The sequence below is a fragment of the Arachis stenosperma genome, chromosome 4, assembly GCF_014773155.1.
Source record: "Arachis stenosperma cultivar V10309 chromosome 4, arast.V10309.gnm1.PFL2, whole genome shotgun sequence".
Lineage (NCBI taxonomy): Eukaryota > Viridiplantae > Streptophyta > Magnoliopsida > Fabales > Fabaceae > Arachis > Arachis stenosperma.
Window position 1 is genome coordinate 22,498,376 of NC_080380.1, and position 25,129 is coordinate 22,523,504.

At 33.6% G+C, this 25,129-nt stretch overlaps 1 protein-coding gene and 1 non-coding gene across 2 annotated transcripts; one reads left to right on the plus strand and one right to left on the minus strand.

Annotated features, from left to right (window-relative positions):
* Positions 1-4,564: 4,564 nt before the first annotated feature.
* On the minus strand, positions 4,565-7,072 carry LOC130974769 (probable purine permease 4). Its single transcript, XM_057899623.1, has 2 exons — positions 6,218-7,072; positions 4,565-4,933 (listed from the first exon to the last, which is right to left on the minus strand). The coding sequence occupies exons 1-2, from the start codon at positions 7,070-7,072 to the stop codon at positions 4,565-4,567; spliced, it is 1,224 nt and encodes a 407-aa protein (XP_057755606.1).
* Positions 7,073-18,230: 11,158 nt separating this feature from the next.
* LOC130978020 (small nucleolar RNA R71) lies at positions 18,231-18,338 on the plus strand. The gene has a single exon (XR_009085684.1). It is a non-coding gene; the product is annotated as a small nucleolar RNA R71 (small nucleolar RNA).
* Positions 18,339-25,129: the final 6,791 nt, after the last annotated feature.

Consider the following 25,129-nt stretch of genomic DNA (forward strand, 5'->3'; position numbering starts at 1 on the left):
ATATATCCAACTTGCTTTGATTTTTTGGAAAAATTCAGCATTTTAATTTAACTTCTGAAAAATATACATGTGATTTAAGTTATTAAATTAATTTTGTTACCCTGAAATATCACATAATATGCTTAAAAGGTAATACGTGGCTTTTTATCTTATACATCAGTAGTTACCAGTAAAATATCAAAAAAAGTTAACAAAAAGCCTAATTTAACTAATGTCTAGATATAATTTTCAGAGACAAAATTAAATGCAAAATCTTTAAGAGACCAGTAATTAACTTATGCGTGTTTAAAGATTATTTTGAACATTAATCCTTTAAAATATTAAGAAGTGTGTATAATATGTACATATTTTAAAAGTTATGGGAGCTAAGATTGATATAAACTCACAGTTGAAAGAGTAAGTATAATTTTCTTCTTTCATATAAGTAAATATTTGAGTATAATTAGGATGTTTATTTTTTTTTCAGTTAACATTAATCAACTTTTTTATTTTAAATTTTAAATTGTATATCTTAAATTTATATCTTAAATTCTTAAAAAAAAATAAAAAAATACAATAAAGATTAAAAAAAAAGATTGGCTAATAATATTTATTATTTAAAAATTAATTCTATAATCTTTTCGTATAATATTTAAATGACTATTAGAATTTATTATTTTTTTTAGTATATTGTTAGATTATTAGACTAAAGAAACTAAATTTATAGTTAAGTGATGATTAAAAATAATAAATTCTGATAATCCGTTAATATTTTTTTAGAAAAGTACTAGAAGACTAGCAAATTTTGTAATTTGTAGCCATTAATTAGTTATCAATAATATTTTTAATGGTATGAGATTTTATTTAATAGTAGAGAATTACTCACTTTTTTTACTGATTAAATAAAAGTGATGGCCTCTAGAACAGATGCCCAATGCAGTAAAAGCCTCAGATGCAGATAGAGCAATGGAGACAGTCTTTAACAGCATTGAAAGAATCTCTTAGGAGTTAAGACAACCACTCCGACAACGTTCATGGACACCAGCGCTGTGGTGTATATCCCTCCCGTGAGCGAGGACGTCATTTGTATTGTGCCCGTCGTTCCCATGCAACACATCTGCCACATTTTCGTATTCACCACCGTATTCACCGTAAACGTCAACGAGTGTATTCTTCCACCTTTTTCAAACACTCTCTCGCTTTAGACCTGCACTGCTCTTCAATAGTAACAATTACATTCCTTTTTGAATTGGAGAGACTATTTAAAAAAATATTAGAATACCATCAGAATTTATTATTTTATGATTATCAGTTAGTCAATATTTAAAAGTATATAAAATATGTTAAATTACTAAACTAAAAAAAATTAGATTAAAAAAATTGAACGATAAAATAATGACAAAAAATAATAATAATTTTTAATAGCTTTCTATCATTTTTTGAAAAAATAATATTAATTTAATATTTAATTAGTATGATAATATAATTTTATTAAATTTGTAATTAAATTTTTATAATTTTTTTTAATTGGATGTCTATATTATTTTTAATTTTATAATTAAATTATTTTAAATATAAAAACTATTGAAATTAACTAAATAAAAAATTTAATTTTTTATCATATATATAAAATAATATTTTATTAATTTTAATGTTTTTAACATGAAAATAGCCTAATTACAAAATTAAAAATAATCTAATAATTCAATTAAAAATATATATATGTACAAAAGTTTACTTAAAATTTTGATAAAATTACAAAAATCAACTTAATAATAAACCTTAATTTAGGGCACCATCTATACCTGCTATGTCTATACTTATTTTAGAAAATAAATATTGAAAGAAGAAGAAAAATACATAAATTATTTTTATTCTCTTTTGTATATAATTGTATTTAGGATGCATTTTGGCCTGTTGGGATAAAAAACTTTGAGAAAATAACTGGAATTAAAAAGTTTTATACATATTTGTGTTTGACAAAAATTTTATGGGTTTAATTTTTATATATAGACATTTTATTATGTATTGTTTTAAAAATTATGCTATAAAACTATTATTTTAAAAATAATTTAATTAAATACATGCACATAAATTTAATTAGATAATGTGTAAAACTTATTATTGTCTTAATAATATGTAAAATTCAAATTCATATCTTAAAACAGATATTACTTTTTTAGTTTATAAATGATTAAGCAAATATATATATATATATATATATATATATATATATATATATATATATATTATCTCTATCAAATATTTTATTTGTCTATAAGTATAGTTTTTAATATTCTTTTATTTTTGTCATGACAAAAGTAAAATATAGTGAAACAAAAATATTTTTTCATGAATAAATATATATAATTGAACAACAAATATGTGACACATAAAATTTTTTTATTATTTGGTCAAATTTAATTACTAATTTTCATTGTTGAAACTAGTCAAAAAGTAATTTTTCACCTTCATGGACATTCCCATTGATGCAAGAAGAGTGGCGGCAACCTCCATGATGAGCTGCACATCCATAACCATCTGGTAACAATAGACCCTTCTGTAAACAAGCTCTATTACAGGTAGGTACAGTGCAAATAATAAACCTGCAGCGATTGTGCAAAAGAATCCAATGAAGTACTTGTTTCTTTCTATCTTTGTTCCATTCTTAATAATCGAGAAACGCTAGATATCAATTTAGTTAAACTTTACATGAATACAATGCGTTTGAGTTTCAATTTTCTATAAAAAAAATAAAAAACGAAGTCCTTGGAATTCAATGAGTGAGAGAAGGGGTTGACAATAGGAATCATCTTGTTCTCTTTGTTCTTGTGCATGGAAGAAGAAGATAAGTAGTGATGGTGGTGACTGATGTTGGTACAAAGGCAGTAGAGATAGGAGCATAAGCCCTAGATACAGATGGCAGTAGAGCTAGCCTTAATAGCATTGAAAGAATCTATGAAGACCAGCACTCCACCGACAACGTTCATGGACAGCCACCATCCATATCCCTCCCGAGGACGTCATGTATATCATCCCCGCCGTCCTTATGAAACACGTCTTCTTCATTTCTCAAACACTCTCTCGCTTTCGACCGCACTACTCTTCAATAGTTATCAACAACAATTACATTTGCTTTTGAATTGGAGAGAGTACTTAGAAAAATATTAGAGTACAATGAGAATTTATTATTTTTATTCATCAGTAATTAATCATAAATATTTAAAAGTACATAAAACATGTTGTTAGATTATTAAACTAAAAAAATTAAATTAAAAGAATTGAATTAACAATAAAATTTTTTTTGATGAACTTCTATAATTTTTTTGAGAAAATAATATTAATTTAATATTTAATTACTATGATAATATAATTGTATTAAATTTGTAATTATATTTTTATATATTTTTAATTAGATTTTTATATTATTTTAATTTTATAATTAAATTATTTTTAATATAAAAATATTAAAATTAACTGAATACACAATTTACTTAAATTTTTTATTATATATATAAAAAATATTTTATTAATTTTAATATTTTTAACGTAAAAAAGACCTAATTACAAAATTAAAAATAGTCTAATAATTCAATTGAAAAAATATATATATGTAAAAGTTTAATTAAAAATTTGAGAAAATTACAAAAATTAACTTAATAATAAAGCTTAATTATACATACTATGTCTATATTTATTTTAGAAAATAAATATTGAAAGATGAAGAAAGATACATAAATTATTTTTATTCTCTTTCATATATAATTGTATTAGTATGCGTTCTAGCCTTTTGGGATAAAAACTTTTGAGAAAATAACTGGAATTAAAAAGTTTATATACATATTTGTGTTTGATAAAAATTTTATAGGGTTAATTTTTATATATAGACATCTTATTATGTATTGTTTAAAAAATTATGCTATGAAACTATTATTTTAAAAATAATTTAATTAAATGCATGCACACAAATTTAATTAGATAATGTATAAAAGCTTTTATTGTCTTAATAATATGTAAAACTTAAATTCATATCTTACAACAGATATTACTTTTTCAGTTTATAAATGACTAAGCAAATATATATATATATATATATAAATTGTCTCTATCAAATATTTTATTTATCTACAATTATAGTTTTTAATATTTCTTTATTTTTGTCTTGACAAAAGTAAAATATGCCGAAACAAAAATATTTTTTTATGAATAAATTTATATAATTGAGCAACAAATATGTGACACATAAAAATGTTTTATTATTTGGTCAAATTTAATTACTAATTTTCATTATTGAAGCTTGTTAAAAAGCATTTTTCCACCTTCATGTGTGAAAAATCACCATCCTATTGATGCAAGAAGGCTGACAACAACCTCATCTCCATAACCATCTGATAACAATAAACTCTTCTCTAAGCAAGCTCCATCACAGGCGGTACAGTTCAAACAACAAACTTTCACTGATTGTCTCTTTTCATTTTTGTTCCATTCTTGATAATTAAACATATCAAATTATCTAATTATTTTTAACTTTACAATGCATGTGAGTTTCCACTTTTTATTAACAGAAAAAAAGAGTCCTTAAAATTCAACGAGTGAGGGAAGGGTTGATGATAGGAATCATCTCGTTCTCTTTGTCCTTTTCTATGGAAGAAGATGAGTGGTTATGGTGGTGGCTGTTTTTGGTATAGAGGCCATAGAGATAGGAGCAGAAGCCCCAGATGCAGATGGCAGTGGAGACAGCCTTAACAGCATTGAAGGAATCTCGGAAGACAAGTACTCCACCGACAACGTTCATGGACACCAGCGCCGTCGTGCATATCCCTCCTGTGAGCGAGGACGTCATGTATATCATCCCCGCCGTCCCCATGAAACACATCTGCCATGTCACCATATTAGCTGTAACCGTCAACCAGTATATTCTTCCTCCTTTCTCAAACACCCTCTCGCTTTCGACCTGCACTACTCTTCAATAGCTATTAACAACAATTACATGCACTTTTGAATTGGAGAGAGTTTTTAGAAAAATATTAGAGTACCATCAAAATTTATTATTTTTGTTTATTAGTTAGTTATTAATATTTAAAAATATATAAAACATATTATTAGATTATTAAACAAAAAAAATTAAATTAAAAAAATTAAATTAACGATAAAATAATAACAAAAAATAATAATTTTTAATGGTTATCTATCATTTTTTGAGATAATAAAATTAATTTAATATTTAATTACTATGATGATATAATTTTATTAAATTTATAATTAAATTTTTATATTTTTTAATTAAATTTTTATATTATTTTTAATTTTATAATTAAATTTTGTATCATATATATAAAAAATATTTTATTAAATTTAATATTTTTAATATAAAAATAACTTAATTATAAAATTAAAAATGTCTAATAATTCAATTGAAAAATATATATGTATAAAAGTTTAATTAAAAATTTGATAAAATTACAAAAATCAACTTAATAATAAACCTTAATTTAGGGCACCATCTAACATCTATACATGCTATTTCTATGTTTATTTTAGAAAATAAATATTGAAAGAAGAAGAAAGATACATAAATTATTTTTATTCTCTTTCGTATATAATTGTATTTAGTATAAGTTTTGGCCTTTTGGGATAAAAAATTTTGAGAAAATAACTGGAATTAAAGAGTTTATATACATAAATTATTTTTATTCTCTTTCGTATATAATTGTATTTAGTATAAGTTTTGGCCTTTTGGGATAAAAAATTTTGAGAAAATAACTGGAATTAAAGAGTTTATATACATATTTGTGTTTGTTATGAGTTTAATTTTTATATACAGACATCTTATTATGTATTGTTTTAAAAATAATTTAATTAAATGCATGCACATAAATTTAATTAGATAACGTGTAAAATCTTTTATTGTCTTAATAACATGTAAAATTTAAATTCATATCTTAAAATAAATATTACTTTTTCAGTTTATAAATGACTAAGTAAATATATATATAAATGGTCTCTATCAAATATTTTATTTGCCTACAATTAAAATTTTTAATATTTCTTTTTTTGTCACCACAAAAGTAAAATATAGCAAATATTCATTTGATATATATATATATATATATATATATATATATATATATATATAAAATTGAGCAATAAAGATGTGACACATAAAATGGTTTTATTATTTGGTCAAATTTAATTATTAATTTTTATTATTGAAGCTAATCAAAAAACATTTTTCCACCTTCATGTGTGAAAAACCACCATCGATGGACATTCCTATTGATGCAAGAAGAGTGGCGGCAACCTCCATGATGAGCTGCATCTCCATAACCATCTGGTAACAATAGACCCTTCTGTAAACAAGTTCCATTACAGGCAAGTACAGTGCAAACAACAAACCTGCACCGATTGTGCAGAAGAATCCAATGAAGTACTTGTCTTTTTCCATTTTTGTTTCATTCTTCTCGTGACTAGAGTCCAAGCCCAACAGGATAGAGCTCAACGTCAATAGCACAACACAATTAACGTTAGAGAATGTGAGTTTCTGCTTCACAATGATGATTGAGAGTACAAGATTGAAGACAAGTTGGGAAGAAAGCAATAGTGAAGAGGTTGAAACGGGTAAGAAGGAGTTACCCCATGAGAATAGGAGGTTGTTGATTCCAAGCATGAACCCTATTGAGATTGATAAAGCTACCATCTTTGTGGTGAAATCGGTAAAGGGTTTTCTTTTTGTGAGGTTTAGAAAGTAAGGGAGGGTGATTGGGATCAAAAGAAGTGGGAACCCAGAAGATTGTACCCATGTTGAGACCCATCTGCTTGAACCTTTGTGGTTGAAATAGTATTTTGAAAGCAAGCTTGATGTGACTGAACCAATAAATAAGCAAACATAATTGATCACTAAAAGAGGTATGTACCTCTTGTTGTTTCCCCTCTCAGTTTGCATGATCTCCTCCTGCATTATTGTGATGTTATTGTCGTCCATTGTTGATGAAGAAGGTAGATCTAGCTGTGTTGTTATTTCTTCTTGATCATCATCAATGGAGGATTCATCATCAATAATGTCATTGTTGTTCTTGAGTGGCGGAGTGGCCATAACGTGGGATTATTGTTGTTGATAGCTAGTGATGAATTTAATTGGGTGTGAAGTGTTGGGACTTGTGAGGTGGTGAAGAGTTTTAATTTGATTTCTAGAGTGAAAGAAATATAGTGCTTTATTTCTTGTTATTTTCTGTGGGATGGATTAAATTGTTGTAATGTTAAAATGGACATTACGATGAATTTCAAGGTTTTTCGGCTAAATATAAGTTTTGATTTGGTTGGTTGTCACCTTGTTTGAGAACCATGTGTATATCTGTGTGTCAAGTTGTTGTTTTTGCATCAAACTCTTACATGTGAAAGCGTTTACTTTGGCTAACCATGGTTTTAAAAATCCAACCTTGTATCACCACTCACCACACAGCAGAGTTAATAGTGTAATTAATAAAATGTACTAGTTAAGAAAATCATAACTTTGCTCTACAAATAAACATTTTTTAATATTATTATTAGTATTCTTTGTTAAGTTTTAATTTTTATTAATTTTTTATTTATTCTTTTTTGTTAATAGTATGGAAATTTTTATTTAAAGTTTTTTTATGTTCACTCATGTATATTATTGTATTCTTTAATAGAAATTTTAGTATTTATTGTTTATATAAATTTTTTTAATTATTTTTATTAATACATATTTTTTATAGAACCTTATTTTTTTATTTGACTTTGTATATTTTTTAGTTTTTACTATGTTTTTTTAAATTAGTATATATTTTATTTAGTATTGTTAATTTTTATAATATAAATTTCATTAGAAAGATATAATTAAATACAAAAAAATTCTAAAGAAAGATACTAAAAATTTATAACTAAAAGAATAATAAATTTTAACACATGAATTTAAATTTTTTTAAAAAAATTATAATAAAAAAATATTAAAATAATATAATTTTATATGATATAAATTTATATTTTTTTATAATTTTTATCTAAATATAATTTTAAATAATATAATTTAAATAAAATTTATTTTATTATAATCTATTTTAATATAAAATCATCAAATATAAATCACATTAATACTAATTCACTTTTTATCAAAATTAAATTTATAAAATTAATTTTATATAAACTCTCGTTTACAAATTTTAATCCAAATACACGTTAAAAAGATGCTTTATACATAGTAAAGATTTTGGTGAAATGAAAAACAAATATAATGAGAAATAATAGAAGATCAAATCAAAGCAATTTAAAGTTATTTTATATTTTATATACTATTTTAGGTAATGACATCTTATTTCAGCGAATGAAGTTGCTGGTGGCAAATACTGGTTATGCCAGCGATCAATGATGCTGCAAGCAATGATGAATTATGACACCGATTGAATATGTTGATAAAATTTGATTATCACAGCAAGAATTGTTGCGGATATAAGATGATCTTTACATGCGACTTAAGAAATTTTTGCTTTCAGCAATACTTTTTGACACAACATACCGTGACCTATCTTTGAATAAGTTTATTTATCAGTTACAACATATTTTTAATAGTGAAAGATGTGGACATGTGGTTGGAAAAAATGTTATTTCTAGTCATGAATATTAATGAGTGGATAATTAAGACAAATAAAATCATTTCAGATTATTATCTCTCTAAATATGATAATAGCAATTTTATAACTATTTGAATATGATAAATATATAAATACATTTTATATAAAATTATAGTTATATATAGTCATGAGAAAACAAAAACTATTTCACGTGATCTGACATGATATTTTTGAAAATTTAAAAGGTATAATTATTTTATTATTTACCTATTAGTATATAAAATAAGATAATTACATAAAATTTTAGTAGAATATACTAACTATATGTTTATTTTAATGATATTCTAACAATAGTATGTAATACACACATATATATATATATAAAATAGATTTTGAAATACACATATTTAGTGTGTATAGTATAATTTTTTATTTTAAAATGAAATTAAATTTTTAGATCTAACAAATAAAAAAAGAGTATAATTTAGGATAAAATGCGAAATTAAACTAAATAAAGAAAGAAATTACACAATTCTACTAAAATAAAAAACGTTATCTGAATCACCCAAAAACACCTTCTTATGTAATTCGAAAGAGACCCATTCGAATTAGAAAAACCAAGAGTAATTCGAATTAGACCAATTCGAATTAGTAGGGAAGTGTAATTCGAATTTGGCCAATTCGAATTATACATGCATGTAGTTCTAGGGTAGTTCGAATAAGCTCGATTTGAATTATGCATTCATGTTGTGTTAGGGCAGTTCGAATCAGACTGATTCAAATTATGCATGGAAGAATTGAATAGTAATTCGAATAAGGCTATTTCGAATTTTATATATATATATATATATATATATATATATATATATATATATATATATATATATAATTTGAAATTGACTGTTTTGATTATCAAGCGTCCGACATGTATAAATATGGTGTGAACGTGAATTCTCCTCATTACTCATTAGAGTGAAATACAATGGCTAGTTGTAACATCCTAACTACCAAATCCCACGCTTCCGGCTGCGCAACTCTGATAGCTCGGACATTACTACGACACTTATACTATTTAATATTAAAATATGAGCCTGTTTAAAACTTTAAACCGCAATAACGCTCCCAAGAATACTTTCGTTCGACAACGTACATCCATAGATACCATATAACTTACAAAAACTCATAAAGGATACATCCATATAGATACATATATTTATAAATAATATTACAAACATTACCCAATAAAATTCCTATCCCTCTTACAGAATATATTAAGATAAAGGCGAGGGTACAATAAACCATAACTAAGACAATACAGAGCATCTCAACAACAACTAAAATAAACCCTTCATGACTTCTGCGCACATATCCTGAAAGGGGAAAAATGTAGGAGGGTGAGAACATCATCCTCGAAAGGGTTCTCAGTAGAGGATTTTTGAGAATTACTGTAATAGGATACGTGAAGATAACCGCACCAGTGATTAATAACCGTCTTATGCCTCTTTTCAAAAACAACAATTTTTCGATAAAAGTAAAGTCGGAAATCTTTTCTGAAAGAAGAACCGTTCAATTCTTAAAAACTCAAAAGCCTCTCAAAAAGGTTTAACCATGCTGAGCCAAATTAGCATTTCATACTTTTCCAAACCAGAAATACCAAACCGAAACCAATTATCGGGTCCATCTCCATTCAACCACGGCCCTAGGCCTAAACAATCCAATCCAACAACCCATCACCACAAACCAACAAAGTCTCAGTAGCAATCACAAATAGGAAGATACAAGCACAAACAAACAGTTATTGCAAGTAGAATAATTAGCAGTTAATCACATAGGCAAACCAAGTACAGTATGCACACCCAAACAATGTCACATAGATGCATATGATGCATGCCTGTCCCTAGTGGCTGATGATATCATCTGTCGGTTATAGAGCCAACCCGACAAGTCCTAGTAGCTAACTATTGGACTGTCCCTCTGTCGTGTCTCCCCAACTCGAGTTATACTCAATATAAACTTGATCATAATCATGATCCATATCCATCACCCTCACTGGTGAATATTTATGGGGGTGAGCTCATCCGGGGCTTTCACAGTGCTCGGCCACCCTGACGACATAGGGTCAAAAGAGCTTCAAGTCTCAACCTGGAGCACGTGGTGGCTAGCCACTGCTTTCTCCCAAGAAAACTCTTATCTCCAATAGTGGAAGTGCAACATTCACATTTATCAATCATTCAGCATATACATGCATTCAATCTCATCCATGGATCAACATCCATCTCAGCCATCGGGCTCACGGTTCAGTCCAGAACCAGCCAATATTCATATCATACACAGCCATTCTAGCTCACGGTTCAATCCAGAACCAACCAATATTTATAATCATACACAGCCATTCCGGCTCACAATAAAACAGCACTTCCACATTCAACATCATCAATTCATAAAATCAGCATTTAAGCCATAAATTACTTTTTCTCAAATCGTTTCACTTTGAAATCGAGTTTCAACTCTCTTCAGCCTTGGCTTTAGAAATCTCGTTTCTCAAATCATCTCAGGCTCATAAGCCAAATTTACTCAAGGTGAGTTCCCCTTTAAAACAAAGCCACTCTTGGCATTCTCTTTCCAAAACTTCCGAAACCATGGCAAGTTAAGGATTTATTTCAAAGCATTCAAAATCACCCATCCAACAATGGGATTTTATAACAAAAGTTTTTCGACAGAGTTCCAAGTCTTTAGGGGAGAATAACATAACTCATTTCGCCAAATTCATTTAAAATCATTAAAACCTTGGCTTTTCGATTTGAGTAATAAAATAGTATCTAAACCAAACCGAGTCATGAAATCAATCTCTCCTTTCAAAGCCATTTCCTTTACTTAATAAAACCGGCTTCAATTCCACGACTAAATCTGAAACGTTTCAAACTACCAAGAGAATCATTTTTATTGTGTTTAACTAGAGTTCAAAAGATACTCTGAAGCTTATTTAAAATGTCAGAATAATAAGGTTCATCAATCGAAATCCAAATCCTTTTCAAAACCACGAACAACTCTTCCAAGGGACAATCTTTATGTTTAATAGAGAAAACATAAACCCGTTTTACCTTTTAAAATAGCTTCAAAGCAAAATTCTATTTCGAATGAATCGTACCCAAAACAAACTATTCTTCTTGGAAAATAAGGAGGAATCATGATTCTCTTTTCAATAATTCTTTCAAAGCGTAGCTTCATCGCTTTCGTAATTGTTCTAGGTAAAGATAATAAAGAAGCCCTAAATTCACAATCCTCCAAGTAATTAGGAAAGGCATTAAACTCAAAATATCCCAAATAACATTTCAAAAAGACTCGGATTTTATAGAAATTTTGGCAGCATCTCCCCTAAAACTTGGACTTTGCCACCCGGTTCGGGTCCCAACTAAACCGTTCCTCAATCCCTTTCAACAGTCCAGAATTCAAAAATCAATTCAAAATCAAGCTAAATCCAACAGTCGCCTCATTGGCATAACGCAAGGAAACCGTTTCAAAATTAAATCAATATCAACCGATTTAACTCATTTCCAAAGCTTTAAAAAGACGGCTCAATAACAAATCATTTGTCCAAAAACCAAGTCAATTAAAATAAACCAGGCTGAACTCAAAAGTGCATTCGACTTTTCACAATTGAAATAATTGACTCAATTCAAACCAATCATCAACGGTTTACACTCAGATTTCAAATCTTTAAAGAATCAACTTTAAAACATTACATTTCACAGAGCTGCACAACAATTCAGCCAAACCAACATCCATAATCATTTGAGTCAATCGAATAATACATAAGGCAATTACAATCACCAAATACACAATATCTCACATCAGTATCCATATGTAATAATTCCAATACATAAAACATAGTTTTTGGAAAGCGCCCCTACCTCAAAATGCAAATACCATAACCCAAACGTCTCACAGAGTCCTTTCCGCCTCAACCCGAAATCAACAACCGCAACCTCAGCTTCAAGCCACATTCGCAATAACCCCAGCAACACTAGTCGCAACATACAATAATCAGGACTCGACCCCACGCTATTAGAATTCATATTCATTAACCATACTCAACAAAATACTAACGCGAGGCTTTTCAAAACATAATTTCTTACCGAAATGACAACACGATGCAGCTGCGATTTCAAACCAGCGGCAGCAACAGCTCTGGCGGCGGCCAGAAACTCCGGTGGATCAACTAGAAAAACTGCACAGCATCAAAACCATCTTGAAAACCAAAAAGCAGAAACCTCAAATGAAACCCTTACGGCCTTACCGGCAACCTTTTCGGCGACGACAGAAGTAGCCAGAAGCTTCGGCGGTGGTTCCGGTGGCCTCAGAACTCCGGCAACGGCGCTGTCAGACTCCGATGGTGTTTCAGGGCAGCTCCGGTGGCAGAAAGGTTTTCCGGCGACTGGTGCACGAAATTGTGATCAATACAACTTCGCACAACTAACCAGCAAGTGCACTGGGTCATCCAAGTAATACCTTACGTGAGTAAGGGTCGATCCCACGGAGATTGGTGGTATGAAGCAAGCTATGGTCACCTTGTAAATCTCAGTCAGGCAGACTCAAATGTATAATGGTGATGAACGAAAATAACATAAAAGATAAGGATAGGGATACTCATGTATATCATTGGTGTAAGAGCTTCAGACAAGCGTGTGAAGATGCCTTCCCTTCCGTCTCTCTGCTTTCCTAATGTCTTCATCCAATCCTTTCTTACTCCTTTCCATGGCAAGCTCGTGTAGGGTTTCACTGTTGTCAGCAGCTACCTCCCCTCCGCGCAGTGAAAGCTAATGCACGCACTCTGTCACAGTGCTGCCAATCACCGGTTTGGTTCCCTCCCCTACCGGAATAGAATCACTCTTTTGCGTCTGTCACTAACGCCCAGTAGGTTACAGGTTTGAAGCACGTCACAGTCATTCAATCATTGAATCCTACTCAGAATACCACAGACAAGGTTTATACCTTCCGGATTCTCTTGAATGCCGCCATCAGGTCCTGCCTATACCACGAAGATTCCGAAGAATCCAAGAGATATTCACTAAGCCTCGGATGCTTGTAGAACAAGAATGGTTGTCAGTCACCTTGTTCATGGGTGAGAAAGGTGATGGGCGTCAATCATCACCTTCATCATGTTGAAGAACAAGTGATATCTTGGATAAAGAACAAGCGGAATTGAATGGAAGAACAATAGTAATTGCATTAATACTCGAGGTACAGCAGAGCTCCACACCTTAATCTATGGTGTGTAGAAACTCCACCGTTGAAAATACATAAGAACAAAAGTGATCATTGGTTTCGGCCCCAGAGAGGGAACCAGAAGAACCAAGATCTGATCTAAGAACTAGATGTCCGAAGATGATAATACAATAGTAAAAGGTCCTACTTATAGAAAACTAGTAGCCTAAGGTGTACAAAGGTGAGTAAATGACATAAAAATCCACTTTCGGGCCCACTTGGTGTGTGCTTGGGCTGAGCAATGAAGCATTTTTCGTGTAGAGACTCTTCTTGGCGTTTAACTCCAGCTTTTATGCCAGTTTGGGCGTTTAACTCCCAATTAGGTGCCAGTTCCGGCGTTTAACGCTGGGAATTCTGAGGGTGACTTTGAACGCCGGTTTGGGCCATCAAATCTTGGGCAAAGTATGGACTATTATATATTGCTGGAAAGCCCAGGATGTCTACTTTCCAATGCCGTTGAGAGCGCGCCAATTGGGCTTCTGTAGCTCCAGAAAATACACTTCGAGTGCAGGGAGGTCAGAATCCAACAGCATCTGCAGTCCTTTTCAGTCTCTGAATCAGATTTTTGCTCGGGTCCCTCAATTTCAGCCAGAAAATACCTGAAATCACAGAAAAACACACAAACTCATAGTAAAGTCCAGAAAAGTGAATTTTAATCAAAAACTAATAAAAATATAATAAAAACTAAACTAAAACTACTAAGAACATACTAAAAACAATGCCAAAAAGCGTACAATTTATCCGCTCATCACAACACCAAACTTAAATTGTTGCTTGTCCCCAAGCAACTGAAAATCAAATAAGATAAAAAGAAGAGAATATACTATAGACTCCAAATTATCAATGAAACTAAGCTCCAAATTAGATGAGCGGGACTAGTAGCTTTTTGCCTCCAAACAGTTTTGGCATCTCACTTTATCCTCTGAGGTTCAGAATGATTGGCATCTATAAGAACTCAGAACTCAGATAGTGTTATTGATTCTCCTAGTTAAGTATGATGCTTCTTGAACATAGCTAGTGTATGAGTCTTGGCTGTGGCCCAAAGCACTCTGTCTTCCAGTATTACCACCGGATACATACATGCCACAGACACATAATTGGGTGAACCTTTTTAGATTGTGACTCAGCTTTGCTAAAGTCCCCAATTAGAGGTGTCCAGGGTTCTTAAGCACACTCTTATTGCTTTGGATCACCACTTTATTTCTTTCTTTTTCTTTTCTTCTCTTTTTTTTTTTCTTTTCTCTTTCTTTTTTTTTTCACTGCTTTTTCTTGCTTCAAGAATCAATTTGATGATTTTTCAGATCCTCAATAACAGTTCTCTTTTCTCCTCATTCTTTTAAGAGCCAACAAATTTAACATTCTTAAAAACAACAAATTCAAAAGACATATGCACTGTTCAAGCATACATTCAGAAAACAAAAGCATTGCCACCACATCAAACTAATTAAGCTAGTTTTAAAGATGAATTTGAAATCCTGTACTTCTTGTTCTTTTGTGATAAAAACAGTTTTCTTTTAAGAAAGGTGATGGATTCATATTCATAGCTTTAAGGCATAGACACTAAGACACTAATGATCATAAGACACAAACATGGATAACCATAAAGCATAATTTTCGAAAAACAGAAAAATAAAGAACAAGGAGATTAAAGAACGGGTCCACCTTAGTGATGGCGGCTCTTTCTTTCTCTTGAAGATCCTATGGAGTGCTTGAGCTCCTCAATGTCTCTTCCTTGTCTTTGTTGCTCCTCTCTCATGATCCTTTGATCTTCTCCAATTTCATGGAGGAGGATGGCATGTTCTTGGTGCTCCACCCTTAGTTGTCCCATGTTAGAACTTAATTTTCCTAGGGAGGTGTTAATTTGCTCCCAGTAGTCTTGTGGAGGAAAGTGCATCCCTTGAGGTATCTCAGGGATTTCTTGATGAGAGGGGTCTCTTGTTTGCTCCATCTTCTTCTTAGTGATGGGCTTGAGGTCATGCCTTCTCAGTTGAACCGGCTTTGGATGCCATAAATGGTTATGGAAAAACAAAAAGCAATGCTTTTACCACACCAAACTTAAAAGGTTTGCTCGTCCTCGAGCAAAAGAAGAAAGAAGAGAGTAGAAGAAGAAGAAATGGGGGAGAGGGAGATGGCTTTGTGGTTCGGCCAAAAAAGGGGAAGAAGTGGTGGTTTATGAAGGATGGATGTGAGTGGTGAAGAGAAAGAGATGTTGAGGTGATTGGTGAATGGGTGAAGAGGAAGAGAGAGAGTGGTGGGGTTGGTGGGGATCCTGTGGGGTCCACAGATCCTGAGGTGTCAAGGAAAAGTCATCCCTGCACCAATTGGCATCAAAATCCACGTTTTGAGCCATTTCTGGCGTTAAACGCCGGGCTGGTGCCCATTTCTGGCGTTTAACGCCAGGTTCTAACCCTTTACTGGCGTTTAACGCCAGTCTGGTGCCCCTTTCTGGCGTTAAACGCCCAGAATGGTGCCAGACTGGGCGTTAAACGCCCAACAGCTAGCATTACTGGCGTTTGAACGCCAGCTTCTTCTCCTCCAGGGTGTGCTGTTTTTCTTCCTGTTTTTTTTATTCTGTTTTTGCTTTTTTCAATGTTTTTGTGACATCTTATGATCATCAACCTACAAAAAAAAAATAAAATAACAAAGGAAAATAGTTAACCATAAAACATTGGGTTGCCTCCCAACAAGCGCTTCTTTAATGTCATTAGCTTGACAGAGGACTCTCATGGAGCCTCAGAAATGCTCAGAACCGTGTTGGAACCTCCCAACACCAAACTTAGAGTTTGAATGTGGGGGTTCAACACCAAACTTAGAGTTTGGTTGTGGCCTCCCAACACCAAACTTAGAGTTTGGCTGTGGGGGCTCTGCTTGGCTCTGTTTTGAGAGAAGCTCTTCATGCTTCCTCTCCATGATGATAGAGGGATGTCCTTGGGCCTTAAACACCAAGGATTCTTCATTCACTTGAATGATCAACTCTCCTCTATCAACATCAATCACAGCCTTTGCTGTGGCTAGGAAGGGTCTGCCAAGGATGATGGATTCATCCATGCACTTCCCAGTCTCTAGGACTATGAAGTCAGTAGGGATGTAATGGTCTTCAATTTTCACCAAAACACTCTCTACAAGTCCATGAGCTTGTTTTCTTGAATTGTCTGCCATCTCTAATGAGATTCTTGCAGCTTGCACCTCAAAGATCCCTAATTTCTCCATTACAGAGAGGGGCATGAGGTTTACACTTGACCCTAAGTCACACAAGGCCTTCTTGAAGGTCATGGTGCCTATGGTACAAGGTATAGAAAACTTCCCAGGATCCTGCCTCTTTTGAGGCAGTTTCTGCCTAGACAAGTCATCCAGTTCTTTGGTGAGCAAAGGTGGTTCATCCTCCCAAGTCTCATTTCCAAATAACTTGTCATTTAGCTTCATGATTGCTTCAAGGTATTTAGCAACTTGCTCTTCAGTGACATACTCATCCTCTTCAGAGGAAGAATACTCATCAGAGCTCATGAATGGCAGAAGTAAGTCCAATGGAATCTCTATGGTCTCATTTTGAGCCTCAGATTCCCATTGTTCCTCATTGAGGAACTCAGAGGAGATTGGTGCACGCCCATTGGGGTCTTCCTCAATGGCGTCCACCTCCTCTCTTTCCTCTCCATATTCGGCCATGGTTATGGCTTTGCACTCTCCTTTTGGATTTTCTTCTGTATTACTTGGGAGAGTGCTAGGAGGGAGTTCAGTAACTTTCTTGCTCAGCTGACCCACTTGTCCTTCCAAATTTCTGATGGAGGACCTTGTTTCATTCATGAAACTTTGAGTGGTATTTATTAGATCAGAGACCATTGTTGCTAAGTCAGAAGTATTCTGCTTAGAACTCTCTGTCTGTTGCTGTGAAGATGATGGAAAAGGCTTGCCATTGCTAAACCTGTTTCTTCCACCATTATTGTTATTGAAACCTTGTTGAGGTCTCTCTTGATTCTTCCATGAAGAATTGTAGGTGTTTCCATAGGGTTCTCCTAGGTAATTCACCTCTTCCATTGAAGGGTTCTCAGGATCATAGGCTTCTTCCTCAGATGAAGCTTCCTTAGTACTGCTTGGTGCATTTTGCATTCCAGACAGACTTTGAGAAATCAAATTGACTTGTTGAGTCAATATCTTGTTCTGAGCCAATATGGCATTCAGAGTGTCAATCTCAAGAACTCCTTTCTTCTGACTAGTCCCATTGTTCACAGGATTTCTTTCAGAAGTGTACATGAATTGGTTATTTGCAACCATTTCAATCAATTCTTGAGCTTCTGCAGGCGTCTTCTTCAGATGAAGAGATCCTCCAGCAGAGCTATCCAAAGACATCTTGGATAGTTCAGAGAGACCATCATAGAAAATACCTATGATGCTCCATTCAGAAAGCATGTCTGAAGGACATCTTCTGATTAATTGTTTGTATCTTTCCCAAGCTTCATAGAGGGATTCTCCATCCTTCTGTCTGAAGGTTTGGACTTCCACTCTAAGCTTACTCCATCTTTGTGGTGGAAAGAACTTTGCCAAGAAGGCATTGACTAGCTTTTCCCATGAGTCTAGACTTTCTTTAGGTTGTGAGTCCAACCAAGTCCTAGCTCTGTCTCTTACAGCAAAAGGGAATAACATCAGTCTGTAGACCTCAGGGTCAACCCCATTAGTCTTGACTGTGTCACAGATTTGCAAGAATTCAGCTAAGAACTGATGAGGATCTTCCAGTGGAAGTCCATGGAACTTGCAATTCTGTTGCATTAGAGAAACTAACTGAGGCTTAAGCTCAAAGTTGTTTGCTCCAATGGCAGGGATAGAGATGCTTCTCCCATAATAATCAGGAGTAGGTGCAGTAAAGTCACCCAGCACCTTCCTTGCATTGTTTGCATTATTGTTATTTTCGGCTGCCATGCCTTCTTCTTCTTTGAAGAATTCGGTCAGGTTCTCAATAGAGAGTTGTGCCTTAGCTTCTCTTAGCTTCCGCTTCAAGGTCCTTTCAGGTTCAGGGTTAGCTTCAACAAGAATGCCTTTGTCTTTGTTCATGCTCATATGAAAGAGAAGAAAACAAGAAAATATGGAATCCTCTATGTCACAGTATAGAGATTCCTTGAGGTGTCAGAGGAAGAAAAATGGAAGACAGAAGTGGAAAATTCGAACTTATCAAAGAAGATGGAGTTCGAATTTTGCATTAAGGAATAGAGTTAGTCCAAAAATAGAAGGATGTGAGAAGAAGGGAAGTAATTTTCGAAAATTAAGTAAAAGATTTTGAAAACATTTTTGAAAAACACTAATTGATTTTCGAAAATAAAAGTAAAAAAGAAATCAAATGATTTTTGAAAAAGATTTTGAAATTAGAAATCAAAAAGATTTGATTGAAAACTATTTTGAAAAAGATGTGGTTAAGAAGATATGATTGGTTTTAAAAAGATGTGATTGAAAAGATATGATTTGAAAACAATTTTAAAAAGATATGATTTGAAAACAATTTTAAAAGATATGATTTGAAAATAATTTGAAAAGATATGATTTTTAAAAATTAATGACTTGCCTAACAAGAAAAGATATGATTCAAACATAAAACCTTCCTCAACAGAAAAGGCAAAAAATGTTCAATCAAATCATTAATTGTTAGTAAGTATCTTTGAAAAAGGAAAGAAATTGATTTTGAAAACATTTGATTGAAAAGATATGATTTGAAAAAGATTTGATTTTGAAAAACTTTGAAAACTTGAAAAAAATTGATTTTGAAAACAAAATCTTCCCCCTTTGCCATCCTGGCGTTAAACGCCCAGAATGGTGCACATTCTGGCGTTTAACGCCCAAACTACTACCCTTTTGGGCGTTAAACGCCCAACCAGGCACCCTGGCTGGCGTTTAAACGCCAGTCTGTCTTCTTCACTGGGCATTTTTGAATGCTCAGCTTTTTCTGTGTGATTCCTCTGCAGTATGTTCTGAATCTTCAATTCTCTGTATTATTGACTTGAAAAGACACAAATTAAAAATATTTTTGGATTTTTAATAATGAGGAATAATCAAAATGCAACTAAAATCAAATAACAATGCATGCAAGACACCAAACTTGGCAGTTTGTACACTATTGACACTAACAAAATAAGAGTGCATATGAGAAACAACAAAACACTCAAGTCAAGAGAATTCAAAGATCAAAACAAGGAAATCATCAAGAACAACTTGAAGATTAATGAAGACACATGCATAAATTTGAAAAATGCAAGAAGAACAGAAACATGCAATTGACACCAAACTTTAAGATGAGACTCTAGACTCAAACAAGACATATTTTTGGATTTTATGATTTTGTAATTTTTTTGTGCTTTTTCGAAAATTAAGTGAAAAGGAAAATAAAGGTATCAAAATTCTTAATGAGAATTCCAGGAATCATGCAATGTTAGTCTAAAGCTTTAGTCTAAAGGAATTAGACATGGCCGGCTAAGCTTTAGCAGGACATTGCATTCAAGAGCTAAATAGATGAGGATCAATCAGCTTTGGTGATGATAAGAACATCACCTTGAAACACTAGAATTCATTCTTAAGAACTCTGAAGAAAAATAATACCTAATCTAAGCAACAAGATGAACCGTCAGTTGTCCATACACAAGAACAATCCCCGGCAACGGCGCCAAAAACTTGGTGCACGAAATTGTGATCAATACAACTTCGCACAACTAACCAGCAAGTGCACTGGGTCGTCCAAGTAATACCTTACGTGAGTAAGGGTCGATCCCATGGAGATTGGTGGTATGAAGCAAGCTATGGTCACCTTGTAAATCTCAGTCAGGCAGACTCAAATGTATAATGGTGATGAACGAAAATAACATAAAAGATAAGGATAGGGATACTCATGTATATCATTGGTGTAAGAGCTTCAGACAAGCGTGTGAAGATGCCTTCCCTTCCGTCTCTCTGCTTTCCTAATGTCTTCATCCAATCCTTTCTTACTCCTTTCCATGGCAAGCTCGTGTAGGGTTTCACTGTTGTCAGCAGCTACCTCCCTTCCGCGCAGTGAAAGCTAATGCACGCACTCTGTCACAGTGCTGCCAATCACCGGTTTGGTTCCCTCCCCTACCGGAATAGAATCACTCTTTTGCGTCTGTCACTAACGCCCAGTAGGTTACAGGTTTGAAGCACGTCACAGTCATTCAATCATTGAATCCTACTCAGAATACCACAGACAAGGTTTAGACCTTCCGGATTCTCTTGAATGCCGCCATCAGGTCCTGCCTATACCACGAAGATTCCGAAGAATCCAAGAGATATTCACTAAGCCTCGGATGCTTGTAGAACAAGAATGGTTGTCAGTCACCTTGTTCATGGGTGAGAAAGGTGATGGGCGTCAATCATCACCTTCATCATGTTGAAGAACAAGTGATATCTTGGATAAAGAACAAGCGGAATTGAATGGAAGAACAATAGTAATTGCATTAATACTCGAGGTACAGCAGAGCTCCACACCTTAATCTATGGTGTGTAGAAACTCCACCGTTGAAAATACATAAGAACAAAAGTGATCATTGGTTTCGGCCCCAGAGAGGGAACCAGAAGAACCAAGATCTAATCTAAGAACTAGATGTCCGAAGATGATAATACAATAGTAAAAGGTCCTACTTATAGAAAACTAGTAGCCTAAGGTGTACAAAGGTGAGTAAATGACATAAAAATCCACTTCCGGGCCCACTTGGTGTGTGCTTGGGCTGAGCAATGAAGCATTTTTCGTGTAGAGACTCTTCTTGGCGTTTAACTCCAGCTTTTATGCCAGTTTGGGCGTTTAACTCCCAATTAGGTGCCAGTTCCGGCGTTTAACGCTGGGAATTCTGAGGGTGACTTTGAACGTCGGTTTGGGCCATCAAATCTTGGGCAAAGTATGGACTATTATATATTGCTGGAAAGCCCAGGATGTCTACTTTCCAATGCCGTTGAGAGCGCGCCAATTGGGCTTCTGTAGCTCCAGAAAATCCACTTCGAGTGCAGGGAGGTCAGAATCCAACAGCATCTGCAGTCCTTTTCAGTCTCTGAATCAGATTTTTGCTCGGGTCCCTCAATTTCAGCCAGAAAATACCTGAAATCACAGAAAAACACACAAACTCATAGTAAAGTCCAGAAAAGTGAATTTTAATCAAAAACTAATAAAAATATAATAAAAACTAAACTAAAACTACTAAGAACATACTAAAAACAATGCCAAAAAGCATACAATTTATCCGCTCATCAGCGACCATACACAGCAGACCCACAACCACAGCAGCAACTAGAAGACCGACGGCCATGGTGGCAGACTCTGACGGCACGGCGGCAAGTGTGGTGGAACCACCCACGGCAACGGGGTACCCTCTCCTACAATCGTGGCAGCAGCGGCGATGGAAGGGCAGCGTTGCTTCCTCGCGACTCATCCCTCTCCCTCTTTTCTATTCGCAGCTTCAACGGCGGCGACAAGGGACGGGTTCGACGGCGGCCCCACGCTCGGCGATGGTGGCAGGCGGCGATGGCTTCCCCGCAGTGGCTCCCTTTCGCGCATCTCCTCTCTTCCTGTGCGCGAGTTCAGCGGCGGTGAGACAGAGAGGCGCGGCGCTCTTCCCCCTCCTCGGTCAGACGACGGCGCGATGGCGGTTGGACAGCGGCGCGGAGCTTTAGCGACAGCGACGCGTTGGTCACGGCTCCTCCAGCGATGGTGGTGAGGACGATCGGCACGGTGACAGGCATCGGCGGCTGCGCCGCTCTCCTCCCTCTCGGATTTCCCTTCCCAGCCTCCCTCCCCCTTCTTGTTTTTCTGCTTTTCTTTCTTTCAAAAAAAGGAAATCTGGTATGCGTTGCTGCTGAGGCAAGGAAGGAGGGTTGGGGTGCGGCTGCTAAGGGCTAGGGGGAATAGGGTTTCATTTTTTTCAAAATTAGGGTTAAGGGCAATATAGTAATTTCACATAAAAATAGGGATGATATGGTAATTGAAATCTGAATTAAATCCAACACTAATCATATATAGGAAAATACTATTTGTTCATCAATTTTACAAATTATTTTCAATGAAATGCCCAAATCTAAAAATTAGGAATAATATAATTATTTTCTCTATTTTCCCAAAATAGTAGTAGTAATATTTAAAATATTAATTATTCAATCCAAATAATATAAACCCCTTATTATTTCACAACTGCCAGCTTTATAATTTAAATATAGAAAATAATCCAATAATGATAAAATTGGATAATAATTATAATTCATCTCAAATTCAATAAATCAAAACTTTCCTTAATTATCCTTAATAAAATAATTTCTGAAATTAAGGCTATAAATAACTATGTGATTTGAGACTTGATCATAAAAAGACTTTTCAAAGATTCTGGGTCTTACATTCTACCCACCTTATAAAAATTTTCGCCCTCGAAAATTGATACAAAACGAAAAAAAATTTTCCTAACAGTTCACCCTTGAACACATTTAAGGAAGAAGCAAAAATATATCTCAACATATAAACATATATACGGTTTTCAAATACTTGGAGGGACATATGCATAAAGGTAAAAAGGTAGAAGTGTGAGTGCAAAGCAAACATTACCAGGTAGGCTCAATGCAAAAAGTGACATGTGTCAAACATGTGATAGTAAGGCAAGGCATTGAAGGTATAAAACAGGATAAGGTTATAACGACGTGCTCAACATTCGCACACTAATCTCATCTCAACCTCAAAGGTTCAACTTTTCAACTCCATCAAGCACTTTACAATCCCCATATTCGATCATAAGCCTGGCAACCGCAAATCCGTTCGCAAAAAACAATACACCTACAACTCATAACGTTGTACACCTACCGTTTCAACTTTCGTATGCACATATCACGTCTTAAAGAACTAATGCATCGCGTTACTACGTCTACAAGTCACACGTGATATCAAAACTATTCTCGAGTCTACTCAGAAGGCTACAAGGTTCTAGCAAGGAGAAACAAATGTCAAGGATAATACTCATAGATTTGAGAGAATGTATCCAATTCCAGATAAACAAGGATGCTCGAGCAATGAAGTTTGCTAGAAGTAAATCGATTGACAACTTCAAAGATAATACTTCGATAAGAGGAATCCAACAAGATCAATAGGAAGAAAATTAGTGCATTAGTTTGGACAAATTCAAGCTGAGTCGAAGAAGTACGAGGGTTATAGAATAGAATATCTCAAACTCAAGACAAAGCTCAGAACTTGAAAGCACGATTAAAATACTTCTGAATACGCTGTTCACAAAAGAATAAAAAACTTGCAGAAAAATCACTTCACAATTTAGAAGAAAAGTTAAGTAACAAACACTCTCCAAGAGAATAACAAAAGCAATAATGTGGCTTCGCTCTAATTCAACTTCATGTTAAAGTAGATTATGCAGAGTTTTAAAAATAAAATGCACACAAGTTTGGTTAAGAACCAAAATATTTTCTCAAGTATGTTAGAAAGATAATTAGGTGCAGAACCTAACCAAAAGCAATCATAAAACTCGGAATAAAAATCAAATGCTTGTTCAAAAATTCTCAAAGTTCATATTCAAACAAGCGTTTATAAAAATTATAGCAAGGACGAAAGAGAAAATTAAACTCTATTTAGAAAAGAAGGTCCGAGGTAGAAATTTGCTCATAAATTGGTAAAGGAAATAAGTGGTGCGTTACAAACGAACAGGTTTCCACTAAACGAGGAAGCTTTTCAAAACCTCATTTAAAATAGCGCATGCCAACTTTAAATTAACTTTGTCAAAATTGAACAATGGTTTCAATCATAACCAAGCAACAGAAAATAAATTCCGTTTAAAGCTTCTTACAAGAGAATTCAAAACTTCAAAAAGTCCCAAACAAGAATCCAAAGTATATTTGAAATCACCATCTCAGAAAGGTATTCACAAAAATTAGGATGTACTTAAAATGAGTCAAACCATACAAGAAAAGATCTTAAACCAAGGTAGCTAAAACAAGATCCACTAGGCATGCGACATCAAACAAGCTTTTAGTTGATCCAAAAGAACACAAAAGTCATAGGAAAGGACAACTCAATCATTAGTAATTTCCCAAGGATAATCCTTTGACTAAAAACTCTTGTAAGGATAATGAGAGGATAAACGATGCACGAGATTGAAACAAATCAAGCTGACTCACATAAGAGTGAGATTCACAAGAGGGGAAAAACCAAGATCAATGGTAATGTTCACAAGATGTAAAAGATTAGTTAAAAACAAAGTCAAACATGACATTTGATGAGCGGATAATTTATACGCTTTTTGGCATTGTTTTTAGTATGTTTTTAGTATGATTTA